Raw genomic sequence first — 21678 nt, 5'->3', positions numbered from 1 at the left:
GGTGTACAGCACAGCAGGCTGCAAAGAACAACCAATATTGGTATCGATGCATGCTTTATTCTATTTATGTCTGGATGATACAGCAACAAAACGCCATTGAAGCAACCAGTCAAAACGGATTGAAGAATGGGGAGCCAAACAAAGGAGTCATGTTTTGCTGGTGAACTCAATCATTTATCATGAATTTGAGTGTAATGGCTGTAGCTAAGCAGAACACACAGCATCCAGAGCAACACCACAGAATTGTCACATAGTTAACAGCATTTGAATCATGGACAGAGTTTTAAATCTCAGTGTGTGCAGTGCAATGTTCCCCATTTTATTTATTTGGACTTCACCAGGGAAGCTCACGTTGCCCCGTATGGATTAGTTAGGGGGTCCATAATACATTTTACCAGAGGCCTTAATATGTTAACACTAATGCGTGCTCCAGGCCTGGGAAGTCACCAGGCGGTTATGGAGCCGCCTCCCGTCTGTAAGACATCGCTGAGGGCTTGAGTCACCTAACTAACGGAACAGGAAAACGAAGTTAACGCTAGTAGCTATTAGCTCGTAGCCTAGCTATGAAACCCTGCTAGCGACAAACCTAGCTAGCCAACACTAAGCGTCTACAGTTTACTAGCCTTACAGCTGATTAACTAGAGCTGGTAAACACAACCGGATCAAATGGTAAGCCCACGCGTGTTTCACTCAGTGGCGAGTTTGCTAGTTTGGCAAAAATTATTTACGCAATAGCGTGTTGCTTTGCTAGATTGCTAACTTGCTGTCTTGGCTCCGTGATGAAGGTTCTGGGCTAGCTGACTATCTTGCTAGCTAGCGTTACGTCAACAACTAAACAACATGAATGTAGCTAGTTCGGCCTATTAAATACTTAACGTGAATACTTGGTAAAGCTGTGTTACTTGCATTAAGTGCATATGTGTTCATATGTAACGTTATATGTTTGTGTTAATGTGTTAATGCATGATCTATTTGATACGCTATCGTTAGCCGCGAAGCTGGTAACGTTTGACTTGGCAGCTAAAGCTAACGTTAGCACACACAACATTTACTCACACCTTGCCTGTAATGCTTACTGTGTAAACTGAAAGACAAGGCATTTAACTAACTCTGTATGTTCTCCGTAGGTTAATGCGACCGTGCAGCCATGGGTGACATGAAAACCCCCGACTTCGATGATCTGCTGGCAGCATTTGACATCCCAGATGCCACTGGGTTGGATGCCAAGGAGCCCATCCAGGGAAGCCACGAAGAGACGGACAGTCCGCTGAAACACACGGGGATGTGTCTCGACGAAAGCTTACTGAGTAACCAAGCTGTCACAGCAGCAGATATTCCTGCTGTAAGTGTAATCGTGAAAAACACAAGTCGCCAGGAGTCGTTGGAAGATTTCGAACCGGCTTCGCAAAATGGATTCAGTGGACAAGAGACCTCCACATGCTCTGTTGAGGCAACCAACACTTGCTTTTCTAAATCGTTTGTCTCTGGTTTGAATGGGGATCATTCAAGAGAGCTTTTTGGAAAGGCGTCTATTCATCCCAAACCTGATGGAACAGCAATATTTTCCCAGACACTTTCTGATTTTAGTCCCATCTCCAGCCCTGAGTCTGAAGACACTCTGTGCAGTAGAAATGAAATGCATCCAAAACAAGACCGACCCGGTTTCCCTGAAGCTTCAGAATTTGTACACTCTTCCATCCTGGAAAATCCCCCCAAAATGGACTTCAGCGTATTCGATGACTGCCAAAAGGACTATATTCCCATGAACACTGAGAGGAGTAGAGAGCAAAGAAGTACAAGCGAAGAGTCTTCTGACAACCGCGTGACAGATAAAACACTTGGATTACACAGTGCACTTCCCCCACCAGGCATTAACCGGAGCTGTAATGAGCCCAACGGCAACTCGGAAACCACATTGGATGCCCCTACTTATCCACATGTCAAATCTCAGACATCTAAATTATCTTCTTGCCTTAAGGCTCTGGTTGCTCTAAATGCTAGAGAAGATCCCAGCGAGCAGAAAACTCCCAGCGAGTCCTCCGCTGTACGGAATAACTCTACGAAAGCGACCGCCAGCGTGCCTATATCCCCGCAGAGTCCACTTGAAGCTGTGAAACGGTTACTGAAACCCTCCGACAGTCCCGTAAGCATATGCAGTGACAGTAGTGGCAAAGCATCCCCGGCGGTGGCAACTGGGTCGCCCCCTGCCATACCGAGGGTAAGAATTAAAACCATCAAAACCACAACTGGGCAGATCAAGCGTACAGTCACCAGCGTTCTGCCTGATTCGGAAACCGATGAAAATTACTCCGCGTATGAAGCTTCTCCCTCGCAGAGTCTGATTAGTGAAGATTCTTCCTGCAACGTGTCTCCTCGTCAGTCTCAAAATGCGTCCGTTGATAGGATTGTTGGCGCGCAAACCAAACGTACGCCGGCAAGTACGTCTTCACCAAGAGCTTTAGTCAAACAATCAGGGGTCAACTCCCGGAGGTCAGGCGCAACACATTGTGCCACTTTATTCCATAAGACTGGTGGTCTGGTGAAGCATTCTGCTGCACAGCAGGGGCAGAAACTAAAGAGAGGCTCGGCCACAAGAGGCCACACAAGTACCACCAGTTTCCTTCCCAAAGCAATGCACTTAGCTAGCCTGAACCTGGTCCCTCACAGCGTCGCTGCTTCCGCGGCGGCGCGATCCACGCCTCATCCACAAAGCCAACGCGCGCCGACCTCCGCGGCCGACAGCACCGTCCCGCTCGTGCACCTACTCAAATCGGCCGGCCCGTGTGCTGCTCGCGCGTCCGTTCCCAACACCGAGGCGGTAACCTTAAACAGACTCTTGAACCGTGCCAATGCCGTGCCTACGTACGTGCCCGACCTGAACCCCCCGCCAGACAGCAACATCAACCTACCGGCGCGCGGGTACTGCTGCCTCGAGTGCGGGGACTCCTTCGTGCTGGAGAGTAGCCTCGCGTATCACTACAGCAGGAGGAGTGTTCACATTGAAGTCGGATGCACACACTGTGGAAAGACAATGGTGTTCTTCAACAAGTGTGCCTTGCTGGCGCATGCGAGGGAGCACAAGAACAGCGGCGTGGTGATGCAGTGCACGCAGCTCCAAATGAAACCCATCGCAGGGGAGCTGATGTTTGTGCCCCAGAGTGCCGTGAATGTGGACTCTCACGACTCGCCGTCGCGTAAAGGTCAGCCTGTCCTGCCCCTGTATCCAGACAGCGCCATGCGGCGCCGGCTCCGTTGCCTGGAGTGTAGCAAGCAGTTTCCTGACCACAAAGCACTGGCGTGCCACTACCAGAGGCCGGCAGAAGAAGTGGAAGGACTTGTGAGTGGATGTTTTATTGAATTGTTGAAGGATGTTTTTGTGTCTGTCAACAAATCCCCGGTGAAAGCCTGCGTCGCTCACCTCCGTGTTCCTACTGAAGACATATGTTGGAAAATGGTAGTATTTATATATTTAAATGGGATTTGTTGACGGCAAGAAGATTATATAAAATCACTAGTTATCCTTTTAAAGGCTTTGGTGACCAGCGTTTATATTTTCCATGTTTTGCGTTAGTCCTTTTTGACCCTGCTCTCGTTTCTCAGATGTGCAAGGTGTGCTCGATGTTATTGCCCAACAAGTGCAGCTTTAGGGCTCACCAGCGCATCCACGCACACAAGTCCCCTTACTGCTGTCCCGAGTGTGGCGCCCAGAGTCGTTCTGCAGACATACAGAAACATGTCAGGGAAAACTGTCTGCACTATGCTCGCAAAGCTTGGTACAAGTAAGTAAGCAAGCAGGGAAAAAAAACAAAAACAGAAGGCCTTCAAAGCGTTTGGTAGAGTGTTACAAAAAGTGTTATTATGTTTCCTCCTCATCCAGATGTCTTCACTGCGATATGGTGTTCAAAACCCTTCAAGGACAAAGGACTCACATCGAGGAGAAACACTGTGACGTTTTTTACAAGTGTTCCCTCTGTCCGGTTGCCTTCAAGACCTCTGACGGCTGCGAAGTGCATTTAAAAAATAAACACAGCGGAAGCAAAGTGTCCCCGCTGTGAGTCCGCACCGCACGATCTGACGCTTAAAGGTCGCACATTTATGTTTATGGTTAATTTGAGCTGCTTTCTTTTTCTTTTGCAGGACAATCTTTAAGTGTTCATGTGAGACGGTTTTCAAGAAAAAGCAGTCGTTGCTGCAGCATTTCCATCAAAACGCCAGCAAGCGTGTTACGTGTGTATTCAAGTGTCCCGAATGCAACTCGGTCTTTCCACAAAAGCAGTTGTTAATGCATCACTTCAAGGTTTGCTATTTCTTTCATTTTTCTCACGTAAGGGAAATGTGGATTTATCTTGCATTCATTTGTGGGTTGGATTTCATCGTGCAATTATTTAAGAACTTGGTTACATTTTTTTAGAATCAGAATCCGAAGCCATTTATTGCCACATATGTTACACATGGAGGAATTTGGCTTGGTGCAATATGAGAGAAGAAAAATAAGATGAAAATATACAATTAAGAATTAACAATATAAACCGCTAAGTACATTTTCACACTTTCATAATGAGAAAAAAGTTAACAACTGGATACTTGGGCCATGGTTATTGTGATGGAATTGTATATTGCAGCCGTGCAAAAGGTGATCACTTTGTTTCATGTCGGGGGGGTTTCCATGTATTTCCTCTCCTGCAGGGAGTTCACGTAGGAAACACGACAGCAGAGACGGAACGGACAAGTGAACAGACGGACAATCCCGACTGCAACCAGGATGCTAATTCTGTTCAGCAACAGAAGACGCAGGGCCCGGTTAAACACACAGAGGCCCCCAGAAAAGAGGCTGAGCGGGACAGAAGCCCTCGTGGGAAGCCCACCGGCTGGACATGTGGCGAATGTCTCCAGTGGTTCCCTGAACGGGACTCTTATGTTGCTCACGTGAAGACCAACCACAAGAAGGTGAGAGGTCATGACTGACTCGATTACGTGAACGGCTACTGCGCCCCCTTGTAATAAGGTATCACAGCGTTGTGAAAGGTGTGGCTTACCCTGCTGCAGCTTGACTTACTAAAAACGACCCTTTTGGTCATAACCCTTTCCTTTAGCATGCTTGAGGGGTTATCCATATTTGATGATTACATCAGTTAGACGTTTTTATTAACCTGCTTATCGGCCCATGCGGACGCACACAGGAACTTCTGTCACACGCCCCAACACATTACCGTCGGCCGTTTTTCAACCTCCTAGCTTTTTACTTTGAGGCTTTCTAGTAACACTGGCTGTGCAGCATAACCTCGCGTTCAGTTACAGTATTGAGTCTAGGTGACCTTTTTTTTCAGCGGGGCTTAAAGTTTAGAACACAACCACCGTAGTAACATGTATAGATAAATAAATAAATAGATATAAACTTTATTAATCCCCAAGGGGAAATGTGTGTGCAATATCAGCAGTACAGTAAATACAATGAGAAATGAAAAATGCACAACATGCTGCTATATGTTGAAAATGCACATATATATATATATTAATATTTAGTTAGTTATCTGTTTTGTCAAACGGTCAAAGGTTGACCATTTAGAAATGAGCTGTATTAAGTTTTCATTATGAGACTAGATACCGTATTGGATGCTAGATATTTCAATATGGCTCCAGTGGTGTCTTCTGTGTTGTTGTTTTTTTTAAAGCTTGCATTACAGTTTTGTTATTTTCCTTTTGTATCCACATACTGATTACTAATAAAGAATCTCATTAGAATTTTCTACAAAATACTCCTTTCAGAAATGAGGTAATGTTCTGGGGACAGTGTGTCTGGTTTCCTGAGGTCAGTGTGTAGATTTAATGGATTGAAGCATCATGCTGTCTTGACTCTTGACGGTTGGTAATTCTCATCTTCATGACACCATGTTTATTAACTGCTTGAATTTGGTCGTCGAGATTCTAATTTGTACTTCAGCCAGCCAGCCAGGTAATAGTTTTTCAAACTACCCTCCTTAGCGAAGCGTGGCACATTTGAGATGGATGTCATTTTAATGTGACAAATACAGTTTATTAGTTACGGTTAGAGAAAATCTCTTAATGTTTATCTGTCCGTAGATTATGAACTCATTAGAAGATAATAATTACCACGGAAGGAACATTTCATTACTATCTCTGAAGCTTATTTTAACACACCTTTTCTTTTATCTTTTTATTCAACAGTCAGTTAAGAAGTATCCATGTCGACATTGCGAGCAGTCTTTCAACTCTACAACCAGTCTGAGAAGACACATTCGCAGTGACCATGATGGAAAAAAGAAAATTTACACTTGCTGGTAAGAGTTTGATCTTTGAAAATCCCAGCTGTCACAGCTTATCAAATGATTGAAATTTGCATCCATCTTGTGTACACTTCAGGTATTGCACAGACACCAAGACCACATTCACCACCAGCGTCATGTTGAAGAACCACATCAGTTTAATGCACGGAATCAAAAATCCGGATCTTAGCCAAATGCCGAAAACAACCGTCCAGGATTCAAAAAAGGCTTTTGGCAAGGTATTTATTTCCATTTGATTTGTTTAACAGAAAGACCAATAATGACTGCAAGCACAAATCAAATGTTAGGAATCTCACTAATCCCCATTGTTTTAAGTGTGCGGCTTCTGTGCTTTGCAGGGGCTCTTATCAGAGCGACCCGCCGTGGACACACAGGTGGAAGCACAGGTGCGGGAGGGCGCTCGCGGTCTTGCCGCTCCTCCAGCGAAACGTCTCAAGACTCAGTTCCGCTGTTCAAAATGTGGCTTCGTCACAGATGACGGTGCACAGTTCCAGCGGCACATACCGCAGCATAAAACGGACGAAAGCACCCCGCAGTGCCGTCACTGCGGCCTGTGTTTCACGTCTCCGTCGTCCCTCAACAGACATCTTTTCATCGTGCACAAAGTCAAAGAAACAGAGGGGGCGGGGAAAAGAGGAGAGGAGGCCCGGTCGAGGCAGAAGGTGCAGGTTGATGAGCCAGTTAGATCAGCGGACACGGACGAGGTCGGTGACTTGTTGCCGGGGCCGAACGAACCTGAGCCCCCGCGAGCAGCGGAGCGAGCGAGTCCGGGTCCCTGTGACGAGACCCCGGACGGTAATGTGAAACAAGGCGCACACTCTCCGATACAGGCGGCATCTCTCCCGTAGGGAGACTCCTTCTGCTTTAGTATCTTCAGTGTTCATGTGAACGTAAAGAGGGGTTGATGTTCTGCATGTTCGGCCAATTCAATTCAATTTTATTTCAGTTATTCAGAGGCTGTGCAGTATATTCAAGCACATCCTTGACGATTAATAAAGGGCGCTATTTTCATGAATGAGAGGACAAATTAAAATTAAGTTTTCGATGGCTTTTACTTGACTTTGCATGTTGGTAATGTATTAATCTTGCCACGCAGACGTATTACACCTGAAGCTTTTCTTCTAGATATTATTTGTTCTTTCCCCGAATGTTCCATCCACCTTGTCGCGAGACACCGCAAGGTCGTCAGTGTTTAGTTTTAGTATTGATCGATGTCAAAGGGAAGAGGTGGATTTTGGCCTTTTTGTCATCAACTTTTATTTGAAAGGCTTTTTTTGTATTTAATACCGCACATTATTTCCTGAATGGTATCCAGGTTGCAGTTTCTATGTTATGACTGTTGCGAATGATTTGCAGTACAAAGCTAGATTTGTAGTTGCCACTTATTAGAAAACATGCTATAGTTCGGTGTTCATTTAAAGTCAAATCTCTGCATTCTTGGTAAACCGTTTATTGTAAAACACTCCTGATTTAAATACAGATGAGTTGTCTTGCTAAGCAAAGCCTACTGAAGTTAGGCTACACAATCATCTTATTTTATTTCACACAAAAACAAGACTTTCTTTTCCGTATTTACGCATTTTGCTTTGCTGGCAAATGCTTTTGAGTCTTTAGGTGAACGTGTTTGAGTCATGGGTGGATGTGTTGTCCCAAATCTGTGCTTTTTTACGTGTATTTTTTGAACGAGTGTTAAGGTGGTGTGTGTGTGTGTGTGTGTGTGTGTGGTGCAGCAGTATTGGAAATACCTCAAATTGCCACAATTGTATTTTTCAGGCAAGTGAACGTTGATGTCAAATCAGGGTACATTGTTCTGGAGGATCCAGAGCAGGTGTGTGAAAGTGAAGTTTGGCGGCATATTGGAGATGGTGTTTTTTTAAATCGGGACCTGTTGACCTAATGATGATAACATTACTAGCGTGATCAGTAGATTTTGTTGATTCTCTAATGATTTTGGAATGACGCAGCGAGCGGAGGGTACTTCGGTTTGCACGTCCTGATTTGTAAAAGCAGCACCTCCCTGATTTGTTTTGAATACGTGACAGTTCCTACCTCCATGTTTAATGGCAGTGATTGTTAAAAAAAAAAAAAGAGTTGAGGAGTTGCAGGTAACCTCAGTGCAATGTAAAGAAGAAATAGTTTGTGAAATGTACTATCCCACATAATTGAATTTTATAAATTATTTTGGGAATGACGTCAAGGCTATATGGTCATATTGACTTAACCGGCAAGTGAACTTTTCTATTTAAGTGCTGTGTAAGCACTTTGTTCCTCTGTAATCTTACATCCTTCATTTGCCCAGCTGCAGCTGTTGAACTGCGGAAACTGAAAAGAATCTCACTATTTGTTCCTTTTTTAATGCTTGTTGAAAGGTATTTGTACTTTTGATATTGTGTAAAGCAAAGTCTCAAGTAGGAAAGTAACGTGTACATAAGTAGCCAATGAACCCCACGACTCTCAGCATTTCTTAAGCCATTACGTCTGTTCAGCATGCAGTGGCACATGTGCCTGGCTGTGATGTTTACGTCAAAGTACCTACAAATAAATTGGTGCATTTAATTATCTATCTGCTCTTTTGTCTTGTGTTGAAATGGTATTTGGTCGTGATCATTTGTGCGTTTGAACTGAGGTCATCTAATTTATCGTCATCATAGCAAGTCTGATTGACACCAGTCATCCATCCCGGATCCAATAAGAAACCAACGACCGATGACCTCATCACGTTAGAATATAAAGTCCATCCTCTCCCACTATAAGTGCCTGGCCACAAAGTAACGGGAGCAAAGAGATCTTAGTTAACCAGCTGCACACCGAATAAGTTTGAGGAATGAAAGGCAATTTGACAAAGATCTGCAGAGCAGGATTCCTGTCTTCTTTCATTCTTGTCTACTACATTGCAATGACATCTTCAATGACTCCTGATTTAACTGAACTGAGAAATAAAGTTTCAAAGATCAAGATGACTCCAAGGGGGAATCTCTGGGCGACAGGTAAGACAAAAAGAACTATCCCGGCTCATTTATTCAGATTTTTTTTCACTGTTAAAAAACAGTTTATGTTGACGTGTTTGTTTTAAGGGCATTTCATGGGCAAGAAAAGTGTTATGGACAGTCCCTTAATGAAGTCTGCCTTTGAAGATGTAAAGATCCCCACCGACAGGGCCGTTAGTCTGCACCGAGTGGAAGACCTGCAAGCACTGCTCTTCCAGATGTGGAAAACTGCCCAACAAACCCAACAGAAACATGCATTGAACGTGTAAGATGATGATGCTGTTAATCTATCATTATTATTATAGCCAATCCTTGACTTCACAGCTGATTCTTTTCCATACATGTAGAGGAGGAGGGCGTCCTGCTTGACGAACATTAGAACCAACACTAACAATATGAAGACCCCTTGAAGAAGACAAGGGTTTAAAAAAAAAAAAATCTTTTAAAGCTATGATATATGAATATGGTGACGTTTTCAATGTGATATGTAACATATAGGTTAATATAATGCTGATGTTCTGTTCTTGGGTGCAGTTATTTAAACCCAATGTATAATTACCAATAAAAAGGTATAGAAAGACTATCAGCTATGATCTTCTTTATGTCAAAAATGTATCTTGCGTTTAAAAAAGAAACGACTGGAATGAAAATAGGTTTTTCTGTTAACCGAAAATATTTTACCGCGATTGTTTTATAAATGATGTTTTATTTACCCCCGTCCTCAATGACAAGCGTTACGTCCTTTAGCTTAGTGGCGCCTCCTGTTGGCGGTTAATGGTAAACTAATAACAAACCAGATCCGTTTGAAAGTGCCAACATGCTTTTTCATCAAACCTTAGGCTGCGTTGTTCGGTAGCAGTAATGCCTCTTATAGTTTTGTGCGGTTACCCCTGCAGCGGCAAAACACAAAGGGCCGAAGAACTGAAGGTGTGTTTTGAACGCCGCACCGACCGAAAGGTTCACATTGTAGGAGACGCAGCGCTGGGTGGTGTCGTTACCTCCGACCCTCCTGCTTCGAAGCCTGTGTCCAAATATGAACCGGTGCAAGGCGAAGCAAATGTATCGGTGCTCGGTTCGTTCGCTGCTGATCACGTGATTAGTGACGTCCGAAGCTTCGGTCCGGCGCACAGTCACGTGACCGCTTCGATTTGATTCAAATGGGCTCGAAACAGGGTTCGGGCTTGTCGGTTTGATACAGTCAAAGTCAGTGTTGTTGCGAGTATTAGTAGCAAAGAGCAAATTTACAATGGAACCTGTGGCAAAGAGAGGTCGCTCCGAGATGTGGGAGCACTTCAATTTGATTTCCTCTAACAGGGTTTGTAATAGGCAGGCAAAGTCTGTCATTTGTATTATGGATGTAATTATGGATGTTTATTTTTATTGTGGAGACCACCCGATATTTGGCTGAATCAAACATTCCTCGGAGTGAAGACCCGCTAAAATATTGGGTCAAACACAAACATGTGTACCCACATCTATTTGGATTAGCACGTAATCTTTTGAGCATCCCTGCGTCATCCGTGCCGTGTGAGCGTGTTTTTTCTAAGGCAGGGGAAATAGTATCTACAAAAAGAAAATTGTGTTTCTCAATACAAATTATATTGCTTACATATAACTCATATATGTGTATATATATATAATATGTGTGTATATATATATTTATGCTAATGTATTTTAATAGATTTCTTGAGTGTTAAGTATTTTTCAATCAAGCTTTTGTTTCGTTTTCATTTAAAATAAAAGAATTGTATATCAGAAGTCAAATACCTAGGCAAAAAATCTCAGTGGATCAGAGCAGAGTTCTTTTACAGTCAAACATCTTTCTAAAGCAGATGAAGAGGAGCAGCTGTAGTTTGCTGTGCTGCTAAACTTTACTGGATTACACTGACAGGTGTACATCTAATTTTTATTCATATTGGATGGAAGAAACACATAAAACGTTTCTGAGGTGAACATTTAATTCAGGGCTGTGGTTACATAACACTGCATTAGCTTTATAATGGTTTCCTCTTCATAATAGAGGTTGGATACAGTAACAATTAATATTTAGGTTATGTCAATATAATATATTTAATAAGTTAAGATTTTATTGTATAGGACCACATTTCAAATACACACAAACCTGTTTCTCAAACATCAAGAGGCTGATAATCAGTGTGGTGGTCCTCGTCCAGGTTAAATGCACAAAAATTACTATGAATTAAATTGAAGAGCCCCCTGAACCTCTTCTGTGTCTCTCTATTAATAGTGATTAACCTCATAGTATTTCATGTACATAATAGTGAGCAATGAGGCTACATACCTTAAGAGGAGCATAGCATAGCATTTAATATCTATGAAACAGTGATCATAGAGGCTAAAAGAACACATTCACATTAATTTATTATTCTGTATGTATTATAAATTGAACACAACACTATACATATAACACTTTTCCTAATTTAAAACAATAGAACAATGAAATGTATTTCAGGGAAATAAACTATGTAATTAAAAGTGCAGAAACAACATGGACAAGGTGGTTTAGAATTTTTTGTTTGTAGCCCATTCTTCTGAATCATTGGACGGTCATTTTCAGATTCTGTAACAAGATCAGTCTCCAAGCCACTGGAATTGGGAGAGTGTACCTGAAATCAGCTGCATCTCCCTCATCCTCAGTCAGAATGCGCAGAGCACCCCTCAGTTGCAGATTCCTTGGGTCAACGTGTTTATTCAATTCAAATCATGTTATTTTGTTCAGCTTTACAATCTGTAAACATGCAACATCCTAATCCAAAACCCCCCAAATGTAAAAAAAAAAAAAAAAACCTTCAACTGAGAGAAACCTGAGGACAAACAGCAGAGAAGTAGGTGTGTACAGTATGAACAACTTAAAGATGAACAGTACATTCAATTCCTATGACAGAAATGATTCTCATATTGGGGATTATTAAGCCAGGGGTAAGGCAGGACCACTGCAGGGACAACCACCACCTTGGTGACATCATCAAAAAGTGACGGTATCAAAGATGACAGTATACAAGATACTACACAAGTAATGTTTGAAACTGCCCGCATTACTATGTCCTAAAAGCAACTTGTTAACAGCACAGTGTGTAGTTCCATATTTATGACGTTTTGAGAGAAATATTAAATACGTTGAAATGACGTCTTTGCGGCAAGACTTGCATTACAATAGAAAAGAAGAGTCCTATGCGGGATTCAGACCCGGGTCCTCGACAACCGAGACGAGACACCTTACCATCGCTCTAACAGATCATTCCAATTCATTCCAATGGAGCACGAGACAACATTTTAATCAAAAATGAATTGCCCCGCCCCCCGACGGAACGTCAGTGCCACCGTTGACTGTATTGTCCCCCCACTCGATATTCTCTGGCTGTTTTAGCCACTTGTCAGCAGTTAGATGGTGCTATTACTATTGCAATGCTAGCTAGGGTCTAGCTTTTTTTTACTGAACGTTTGGTAATATCTTACCCCCCCCCGCCCCATCACTAATGTCGTCCTTTTTGACGTGAAGGAAATGGCCACCCTATTCAATACATTCGTAGTGCTAAACACGTTGAGGCCTCCGTTCTCCGTCCCCGGAGGATCAACCTTCGGTGAACTTCAGTGTGCTTCCTGGTGTTTAACACCCGTTCATTCACTGGGAGCGATGGTCCGCTCGGTCTGGGCGTATCCTGCTCTCCATGGCGACCGCGGTGTTGTCGAGACGATCGGTTGCTTGGCAACATCGTGCACTTCAGGAACGTCTTCCACTCGATGGAGGCGCCATGTTCGCTTAATCGCTCCGCTGTGTATTGAAGCGTGTTTGCGGGGCAGTTGAACCACGAGCGAGGTAAGTCGCGGCACAGATTGAGAGCGTTTTTGCAATGAAGCTTGAAGCAAAACAAAAATTTTGGTGTGTGACGTCAGTGCTGAGCAGAAGTTGACCCTGCACTGGTTGACCTCATGAATGAAAAGGGGAAAACCACACAAACCTCCGACTCGGTTTGGCAATTGGGAGTATGAGGTTGATGACTTAATTCTTTCCTCTCAGGCAGAGAAAACACAAACCATGGCTGTGTCCGCTATCAGGAATTGGTGGAACACCCATCAGAGGGACGGATCGGACAGCAATGGCTCCATCGCAGGGGAAGATGAGGAGGAATTGGCAGGAAGGAGGCAGCGTAAGCCATTTCCCCTGCATTGCTAATGTTTAACTTCACCCCGATGGGTCGACTTGTTGCTGTTCTAATCCCACTCCGCTGTCTAATGTGCGACGTGGGGTGGGAGTACAACTATTGACTGTCGTGCCAAAGGCCTGGTTTTCCCTGCGAAAGACGTGTGCACCAAACATGCATTTATCTCACGCAGTTACTGAAGGTGTGGTTGGTGTCTCCCCTCAGGGGCTGTGAATCTAAGTCAGACTCTGGGGACCACGCAGCTTCTCGTCGACTTCGACGGTGGCCGACCTGTTTTGAGTCTCAGGGCTCCGCCGGACCTGGTTACCTTCCCATCCATATCCTGCCCCCGTTGGCCCGTAGAGTGTGAGGTCATCAGCGACATCATCCATCACATCGGTAATTACACATTGTATTGAAACGGTTATGTTATTAGGAAGGTTATTGATAAGCCCAATAGAAGGCAGAAGGAAGTTTTCAATAAATGAAGAAAAAAGCCAGCACCCCATTTGGCAGTAACTGTCGACATTTAATGAACAATGAGGGTATGTGTTGCAGAGTGGGACCCCCCGGAGCCAGAGCCTTTCTACCATCACACAGGACGCGATAGGACCCCCGTGCCAGCAGGAGAGGAGAGGGGCACCGTGGTTTACTGCGCTGACCAGGGTAACGCATCACACCGGAGGCTTTTTTGTAGTTCCAAGTTGGTGCTGTATATCACCACAGTCTTGTTAACGGATTCTGCTGAACAATAAGATAATAATAACAACCCATTACGTTGAATTGCTTAATGTTCATCCTTCGATTTAATGTGGAACATTATGAGGAAGAACCCATCTGGACTCCGTAATGCTTTAGGATTTAAATTTCATTTTGATGTTACAATTTAAGTGCCGCACAACAATATACAAGCTGTAATAACATTTTAATATAACATATTAGTTATTCTGGTGGGCCTTCTAGTAGTTCAAGTGTATTTCCTCAGCAGTGGTATCCTAGATATTAACTCTAAAAGAGCAAGTCCATGTTTACTAAAAGCTTTAAGAGTTTGGGCTGTTCACATTTACTCTGTTCATGTTGTTCTCACTTCTTTTCCAGCCACTAAGCGTCCCTACTTCACCTGCTCCCGGGTCGGAGGAAGCAGGCGGCCCACTAAGAGCGCCACCTCTTCCATAAACCAGACGGACCTCCCTCTTGAGTTTGAGTCCCGCTTTGAGAGTGGGAACCTTCAGAAGGCTGTGCAAGTGTGAGTCCTGCACCCGAAGTCGCCTTTCAATCGTTTGTGTACATTTGATCCATTCAAGTAGTTTCGTTATACTCTCTGCCCCCCCATATTTCTTTCCTGTTCAGGAGTGACTATGACTACGAGCTCACCCTGCGCACAGACATGTACACCAGAAAGCACACGCAGTGGTTTTATTTCAGGGTCAGGAACATGAAGGCTGGAGTGACATACCGCTTCAGTATCATCAACTTGATGAAGAGCAGCAGCCTGTACTCTCACGGCATGAGACCACTGCTCTACTCCGAGAGGGCCGCCGACAAAGGTGTCGGATGGCAGCGCGCCGGCTCAAATATTAGATACCACCGCAGCTGCAGTCGGGTGGGTGAACTTTCTGACATGGTGGAACATAAACAACGTAACTCCAGATATTTTAAAAATATAATTGACAAAGCAGGACCTCACTTAAACCCCCCCACTATTTCTGTCTCTGCTTAGAACGCAGAGGACCGCAACAGCGACGCAATCGCCGCATACTCACTGACGTGGACTCTCCAGTTCCCCTATGACTCGGACACATGCTACCTGGCCCACTGCTACCCCTACACCTATTCCCACCTGCAGCGCTACCTCAGGAACATCTCATCCAACTCAGCAGTTGCGTCATACTGTACCCTGCGGGTGCTGTGCCACAGCCTCGCTGGGAACGCTGTATACGTGGTGACGATTACGTCCCGGGGGGGCGGCAGGAGGGCGGCGAGCAGCAAAAAGGCCGTCGTGGTGACGGCCCGAGTGCACCCCGGAGAAACCAACGGATCCTGGATGATGGAGGGGTTCCTGGACTTCCTGCTCGGTGACTCGGAGGACGCTCAGCTGCTGAGGGACACTTTTGTCTTCAAGGTCAGGGACCTCGAGCTCAGAGTCTCACATCAGTCTCGTCATTATGAACGTTGCGGTTTTCTCATTTGGATCCATGGACCTGCAGGTGGTTCCTATGCTGAACCCTGATGGTGTCATAGTGGGTAATTACCGCTGTTCTCTGGCAGGAAGGGATCTCAACAGGAACTACAAGACGTCACTCAGGGATTCCTTTCCCTGTGTGTGGCACACCCGAAACATGGTGGAAAGGTATGAAAGTACACGTGCGTAAACAAACAAATTATGAAACACTACAAATCTTCGTTATTATAGCAAATATGTTGTAAATGACCGTAATCTTGTTTCTTTTACAACGTGGTTTCTCCAAGTATGTATTAAAAATAACTTTTACCAATGTCTATTCTTGCCCTGTAATCTTTGTTCCAGGCTGATGGCTGAGATGGATGTAGTTCTTTACTGCGACTTTCACGGCCACAACCGTAAAAACAATGTCTTCATGTACGGCTGTAACAATCGAGGCGATGCTTCGCTGAAGCTTCAGGAGAGAGTCTTTCCACTAATGATGAGCAAGAATGCCAGTAACAAGGTAAATACCCTGATTAGGAAATGCTCTTTATACGCAGAGTAAGATCCTCTGTCCTCCTATTTACATAACAACTCCAACATCTAAATCCCTCGGCATTAGTTCTCCTTTAAGAGCTGTAAGTTCCGGGTGCAGAAGAGCAAAGAGGGAACGGGACGCATTGCCATGTGGAGACTCGGCATCAAGAACAGCTACACAATGGAGGCCACCTTTGGAGGCTCCACGCTGGGTGAGTTTAGACCTTCCAAATGGGTTTTGTGTGTGTGTGTGTGTGTGTGTGTATTAAGATTATGCGTTTGAATGACAGGTGACAGAAGAGGGACACACTTTACGACTCGGGATCTGAAGTCCCTTGGTTTCTACTTCTGTGACACCCTGCTGGACTACTGTGACCCAGATCCAACAAAGGTCAGAGATAGAAAACACATCTACGAGTTGTACACAAAACCTTTCATTTGTACGCACAAAAATATAAAATGAGTAAAAGCTGTTTTTGTTTGGTGTGTGTGTGCGTTTTAATGCTTTCTCTGCTTTTGAATTCAGACCGGCCTCTGTCTGACAGAGCTGGCGGCCTTGTTGACGAAGAAGGTCAGAGAGAGGCTGGGCAAAGATTTGGGCACCGACTTCTCCGTCTCTGACCTGGAAACCAGGTGATATGGCGACACATTGCTATCGTCATAAATACACATACAAAACAGACTTAATATCGCGAATGTGTAATATGTGCTCTCATGCAGCTTGTATACATGAATATTTTTCGTTTGCATTCACAGCACCAGTGGTTCGAATAGTTCCAATTCTGACGGACTCCCGGCTCATTTACTGAACCAGCCCCATGCTGTTCCTGCAGAGGTACACTGACATCAGATCTACTCTCCAAAACGGCTTTCTTGTAACCAGAAGGCCAACAATCCAAATCCTGATCACTTTGTAAAACACTGTTTTTAAATGACGTCTTCTCTCATATCGGTTTACCTTCTCCTCCTCTCTCCTCCGCAGCAAACTCCAGGAAGAAAAAAAAAGAAATGCTTGAGGAGTCGCAAAGAGAGGAACAAGCTACGCCCAGAGAGAGTCCAAAACGCTGCGCAGCCGAAGGTCCGGCAGAGCGGCACAAAACAAATGAGAGCACGACACGGCTTTCCTGTTTAATGACTGGAGACAAGACTAATTAGTGAACAGTCTCTGCAGGAGTCCAAGCTGCCCCGAGAGGATGCAGTAAAAGAGATCGCCCAAGAGAGGCCCGTAGGACGGCACGGGAGGAAAGGGCAGGTACGAACAGAGGGAGGGAACGAGTTCAGGAGAGAGCGCCGGGCCACAGAGGGAGGGCAGAAGATTTGACTCGTCTCTTTTGGTATTTCCATCTTTGTGAAGGCAAATGGCGCGATGGGAAAAGCGCTGATCCCCCCCTCCCAACACTCGCTCCGGGGAGGTCAATCAGGTGACTTTGTGGCAGGGCAGCGAGCCGGTCAAGGTAAAGACCCAGGTTGATCTGCCATTTTGACTTTTGACTCTCTGCTATTTCCAATGGGCTTTATTGCATAGTAGGAAGACGGAGAAATGAAAGCTGTGTACAGGGCGGCAGCATGTCCACATCTCCACACGTCGGGTAACATTCATTTAGGAGGCTCAGCCTTTCTCACACCCTCAGTGTCCTAATCCACAACGACTTTAAAAATCGTTTTTTCCAGGCAGTTTATGGTGAATATTTCCTGTTGACTTCCACACGTGACGGCACTTAGTCATGAATCATCGGTGCAGTAGGAAATGTCCCGTCGAGCAGTGAACATGGTGCGTGACTTGCGTTCTCAGGCGACCCGCGGATGTGCGCGGGACAGTGGAGGTGTTCCTCCCAGCTGCTGCACGTGAGTGCTCTCCTTCCACCGTCGCCCAATTCTGTGCATTGTAACGAGCCAAATCACAGCTGCACCCGGCAATCCTTCGCCTCCTACGAAGACTACAGAGGTTTGTCCGAAATGTATTGTTAATTTAAGCATGCAACAAATTGTACATCTTTTCCAGTAAAACTCTTCTTTCTCTTTCAGTGCGGCCACCTTCCCTTACGGCGCCACACAGGCAAGACACGGAGACTTTGTGTCCTCAACAAGAGACGTTTACCACATGTTGAGGCACATTCAGATTTTGAATGTTATGTTCTTCTTCGTCAGGCCTCCGTCATCTACGTACGGCAAGATGATTACGACCGTTGTCCCAAAGCGTTGGCTGTCCAGTTTCACCGCTGTCTCTTCTGCGGGTTTGTCATTGTTGACATGTGGCCACCTCGGGGAGCAGAACCACAGGGATCTCGCTCCTGTCGCCCTCCAGAGAGAAACCAGAGCACACAGAAATGTGTTTGTGCCCCTGGGGGCCACAGACCTGAGAGGGAGAAGGTACCTACCCTAGAAACCCTCTTGTGTACTCTCTCTTTGTCTGTCTTGATCCCTTTCTGTCAAATGCTTAAGTTTCTATTGCGGTACAAATACTGGGAAATACACCTTGATCTCTGTGCAACGGCTAGAAGAAAAGCATAATGCCTTTTAACCAATGTTTACAGTGCTTGAAATATTTCCTGTGCTTCCTTTTTTCAATTTCCTCAGACTATGCAAAGACACCTCGGAGGGCAAAAGGCAGCAGAGTGTTTTGTTCCCAGTGTCGAGGCCCTCAGGCCTCATGAAGATGGAGCCTGCGCATCCACAGAGGGACACCGATGGGAGGCTCCAGGTTGAGAACACCAGGCAGTATTACCCCGGAAGAGAAAGCCAAATAACTACTGCAGCGACCACAAGATCCTCACAGACTGCTCTGCTGTAGAGGACAATATTTGGAACCTGGCAAGGACAGATTAAGATTATTCTGATCAGGTATGTGAAGGTCCTCTGATGGATCAAGAAGAATGTGATTTGTTGTGTGTGTTTCTTAGATATTGTTTATTGCAATGCTACAGAAAAAAGTTTTACAATAAAATATATAAAAATATATGTCCACAACCTTTTTTCATTAATACTCATTCGTGCACAGTGAATGTAAAATGTTCTACATGTAATACTAAAAGGTTACACATCATTTTTTCGACATCAGCCTCCGAGTGGGAGGTACAAAGGGGGGATGTGTGTGTCGCAGTGAAGAAGAACTCAGTCAAACTGTCGGAGATGAAATTGTCTTCCTGTGTGTCGGACCATGTCCCGGAGCGTCACAAAACCAGAGAGGGCCTGAACATTCAATAAAAACAGTCAAAAGAAGTAAATGACAATCACCAAACAATAAATAACGTACATTTACTTGCATGCAGTTTGGAAATGGATGACTTACATCTATTCTGTCTTTAAAAAGGAAGTTGACATTACCTGTGCGAGTATAAATATGGCGAGTACTATGTGAACACCTCTCTCCAGGGGTTGTATAAGAATGGCTTCATTGAAGAGCTGAAACAGGATTAGTGGAAACTGCAGCAGGATGCTGAGCAGCCAAAATCCAGCCAGCTCTGGGACCTAAACACAAACACAGGTATTAAAGGAGTTATAATCTCTATTTCGACTGTATCTATGTTCCTGTAAGGGATGCATTACCTGTTCTTGCAGGTTCCCAGAATAACCGAGGAAGAGTCTAATGGCCTCTATCAGAGTCATCAGGATGAGGACGGTGACCAGGATGAACTTGTAGTAGTCGGGCAGGGCAGGATACTAGTAGAAATGACAATTACATGAATTCAGTTAAACAAACCGAGGAACAATTAACTTAAATGTATTCAAATGCAGGTCACTTTGTTACTCTTAGCAATAATTCGTTCATTATTGAGAACATTCACCATCACAGTCTCTCACTTTCCGTGTGCATGGCTCACCTTGAGGTGCAGCATTACAGCTTCGCTGATCCACCACAAGGGGAAGAACCACATGTTAAAGTACAGAGACATCTGGAGGTGGAGACTCGACAGAAGCCGCTTGTCTGTAAAACAAAGCAACACCAGAAGCAGCATCGGCTGTTAAAACGACGCTACCTCAACCGCAGCTCAACACAAACGTTCATATCGATGGTTAACTACGTCATCCTCGGCGCTGATAACGCAAGTACGGTCCACTCGTAGTTTACCGTGGGGCAAAAACGTGTCATTTTCTCTTGCGACGGTCCGAGTCCCGCTCTGGTCGAATAACACGTTCCGAGAAAAGTCCTCTAAGCGCTTCCTGATGCCATCCGGTAGGTCCATCGTGTCCGCCGCTCTGTGGGGAACACAAACATCACCAGAGACAAAAACGCGACGCCTCTTCCGCATTGCGGACGCTGCACGCCGACGTCGTCTCCTAGGATACCAACGAAATCTCGCACTTCGCGGAGATCTCGCAGAAATCTCGCGAGAGTTCTCTCGTTTTATAGAGTAGCTGTTTCATTTCCTTAAACCTTTGTATAATACTATAGCGGTTTATAAAGATACGCTTATAATATAAGTAAGTAATGATCACTAGTTGTGTCTGGATATATAGCCTATGGAAAATTAATAGCAATATGATCCATTACAACTGTCCATAGTTACATGATATAGGCATAGTTCCGTGAAGCTCCAACTATTTTTTGACAATGAAATGCACATACTGTATATTTTGATGAAATACATCTCAGGAACATTTGGCTCTGGCTTCATTACAATGTATGACCTTATTGCAGTACTAATTTAATCAATTGCGAATATGCAGATATTGATTATAGAGCAGCCTGATCTTTTTTTCCAAGCAAGTAGCACAATGTGTGATTAAATATTACATTTAGTAACGTTTCTTTGACTCAAGTTAGGAAACTCTTGCAGTTAATGGCTGACAAATATAGTGGATTTACTTTGTTCTCCTATAAAACTCATTCACGTCTTACTAAACCTATAGTCTTGGTTCCTCTTCTGAGCCTCTGCAGGTCCCCTGAAAAATGATCCAAAGACTTGTAGAGTCTTTGGAGCTCTGTTCCGCCGGAAATCCACAACCATCTCCACTGTCTTTAGAGCGTTGAGCTCCAGGTTGTTCTGGCTGCACCAGGACCACAGACTCCCACCTGTAGGCGGACTCGTCACCACCAGAGATCAGTCCAATAAGGGTGGTGTCATCCGCAAACTTCAGGAGCTTGACGGACTGGTGACTGGAGGTGCAGCTGTTGGTGTACAGGGAGAAGAGCAGAGGGGAAAGAACGCAGCCTTGGGGAGAACCGGTACTGATGGTCCGAGAGGCTGAGACATGTTTCCCCAGCTTCACGTGCTGTTTGTCTGTGATCCACTTGCAGGTGGAGTCGGGCACGTGCAGCTGGGAGAAGCTGGTGTTGAAGGCAGAGCTGAAGTCCACAAACAGGATCCTGGCGTAGGTTCCTGGGGAGTCCAGATGCTGGAGGATGTAGTGGAGGGCCATGTTGACAGCATCGTCCACAGACCTGTTGGCTCTGTAGGCGAACTGCAGGGGGTCCAGGAGGGGGTCAGTGAGGGACTTCAGGTGGGTCAGGACTAGCCGTTCAAAAGACTTCATGACTACAGAGGTCAGGGCGACGGGCCTGTAGTCATTGAGTCCTGTGA

At 44.9% G+C, this 21678-nt stretch overlaps 3 protein-coding genes across 6 annotated transcripts; 2 read left to right on the top strand and 1 right to left on the bottom strand.

Annotated features, from left to right (window-relative positions):
- The first annotated feature begins 349 nt into the window (after window positions 1-349).
- On the top strand, window positions 350-8866 carry znf592 (zinc finger protein 592). The gene is made up of 9 exons (XM_040162617.2): window positions 350-669; window positions 1128-3337; window positions 3601-3779; window positions 3878-4051; window positions 4138-4297; window positions 4687-4947; window positions 6187-6299; window positions 6382-6523; window positions 6644-8866. The coding sequence occupies exons 2-9, from the start codon at window positions 1148-1150 to the stop codon at window positions 7151-7153; spliced, it is 3729 nt and encodes a 1242-aa protein (XP_040018551.1). The 5' UTR covers window positions 350-669; window positions 1128-1147; the 3' UTR covers window positions 7154-8866.
- Window positions 8867-12683: 3817 nt separating this feature from the next.
- LOC120809677 (cytosolic carboxypeptidase 2) lies at window positions 12684-19114 on the top strand. Of its 4 annotated transcripts, none has more exons than XM_078081977.1 (20): window positions 12684-13130; window positions 13332-13461; window positions 13681-13854; window positions 14014-14121; window positions 14554-14701; window positions 14806-15058; window positions 15176-15577; window positions 15663-15805; window positions 15983-16142; window positions 16242-16368; window positions 16447-16547; window positions 16683-16789; window positions 16913-16991; window positions 17139-17234; window positions 17328-17408; window positions 17511-17610; window positions 17949-18101; window positions 18182-18212; window positions 18305-18526; window positions 18734-19114. In XM_078081977.1, the coding sequence occupies exons 2-20, from the start codon at window positions 13350-13352 to the stop codon at window positions 18945-18947; spliced, it is 2811 nt and encodes a 936-aa protein (XP_077938103.1). In that variant the 5' UTR covers window positions 12684-13130; window positions 13332-13349; the 3' UTR covers window positions 18948-19114. The 4 variants fall into 4 exon arrangements, with proteins under 4 accessions (XP_077938103.1, XP_077938102.1, XP_077938104.1 ...); XM_078081976.1 differs by having other exon boundaries at window positions 17319-17408; XM_078081978.1 differs by having other exon boundaries at window positions 12848-13130; window positions 14881-15058; window positions 17319-17408.
- On the bottom strand, window positions 19036-20531 carry LOC120809678 (transmembrane protein 17B). Its single transcript, XM_040163671.2, has 5 exons — window positions 20226-20531; window positions 19978-20081; window positions 19703-19816; window positions 19481-19624; window positions 19036-19345 (listed from the first exon to the last, which is right to left on the bottom strand). Exons 1-5 carry the CDS (start codon window positions 20404-20406, stop codon window positions 19268-19270), a joined length of 621 nt encoding a protein of 206 aa, XP_040019605.2. The 5' UTR covers window positions 20407-20531; the 3' UTR covers window positions 19036-19267.
- Window positions 20532-21678: the final 1147 nt, after the last annotated feature.

The sequence above is a fragment of the Gasterosteus aculeatus genome, chromosome X (assembly GCF_964276395.1).
Source record: "Gasterosteus aculeatus chromosome X, fGasAcu3.hap1.1, whole genome shotgun sequence".
Lineage (NCBI taxonomy): Eukaryota > Metazoa > Chordata > Actinopteri > Perciformes > Gasterosteidae > Gasterosteus > Gasterosteus aculeatus.
The sequence above is the reverse complement of the archived record's forward strand: the minus strand, read 5'-3'. Positions and strand labels throughout refer to the sequence as shown.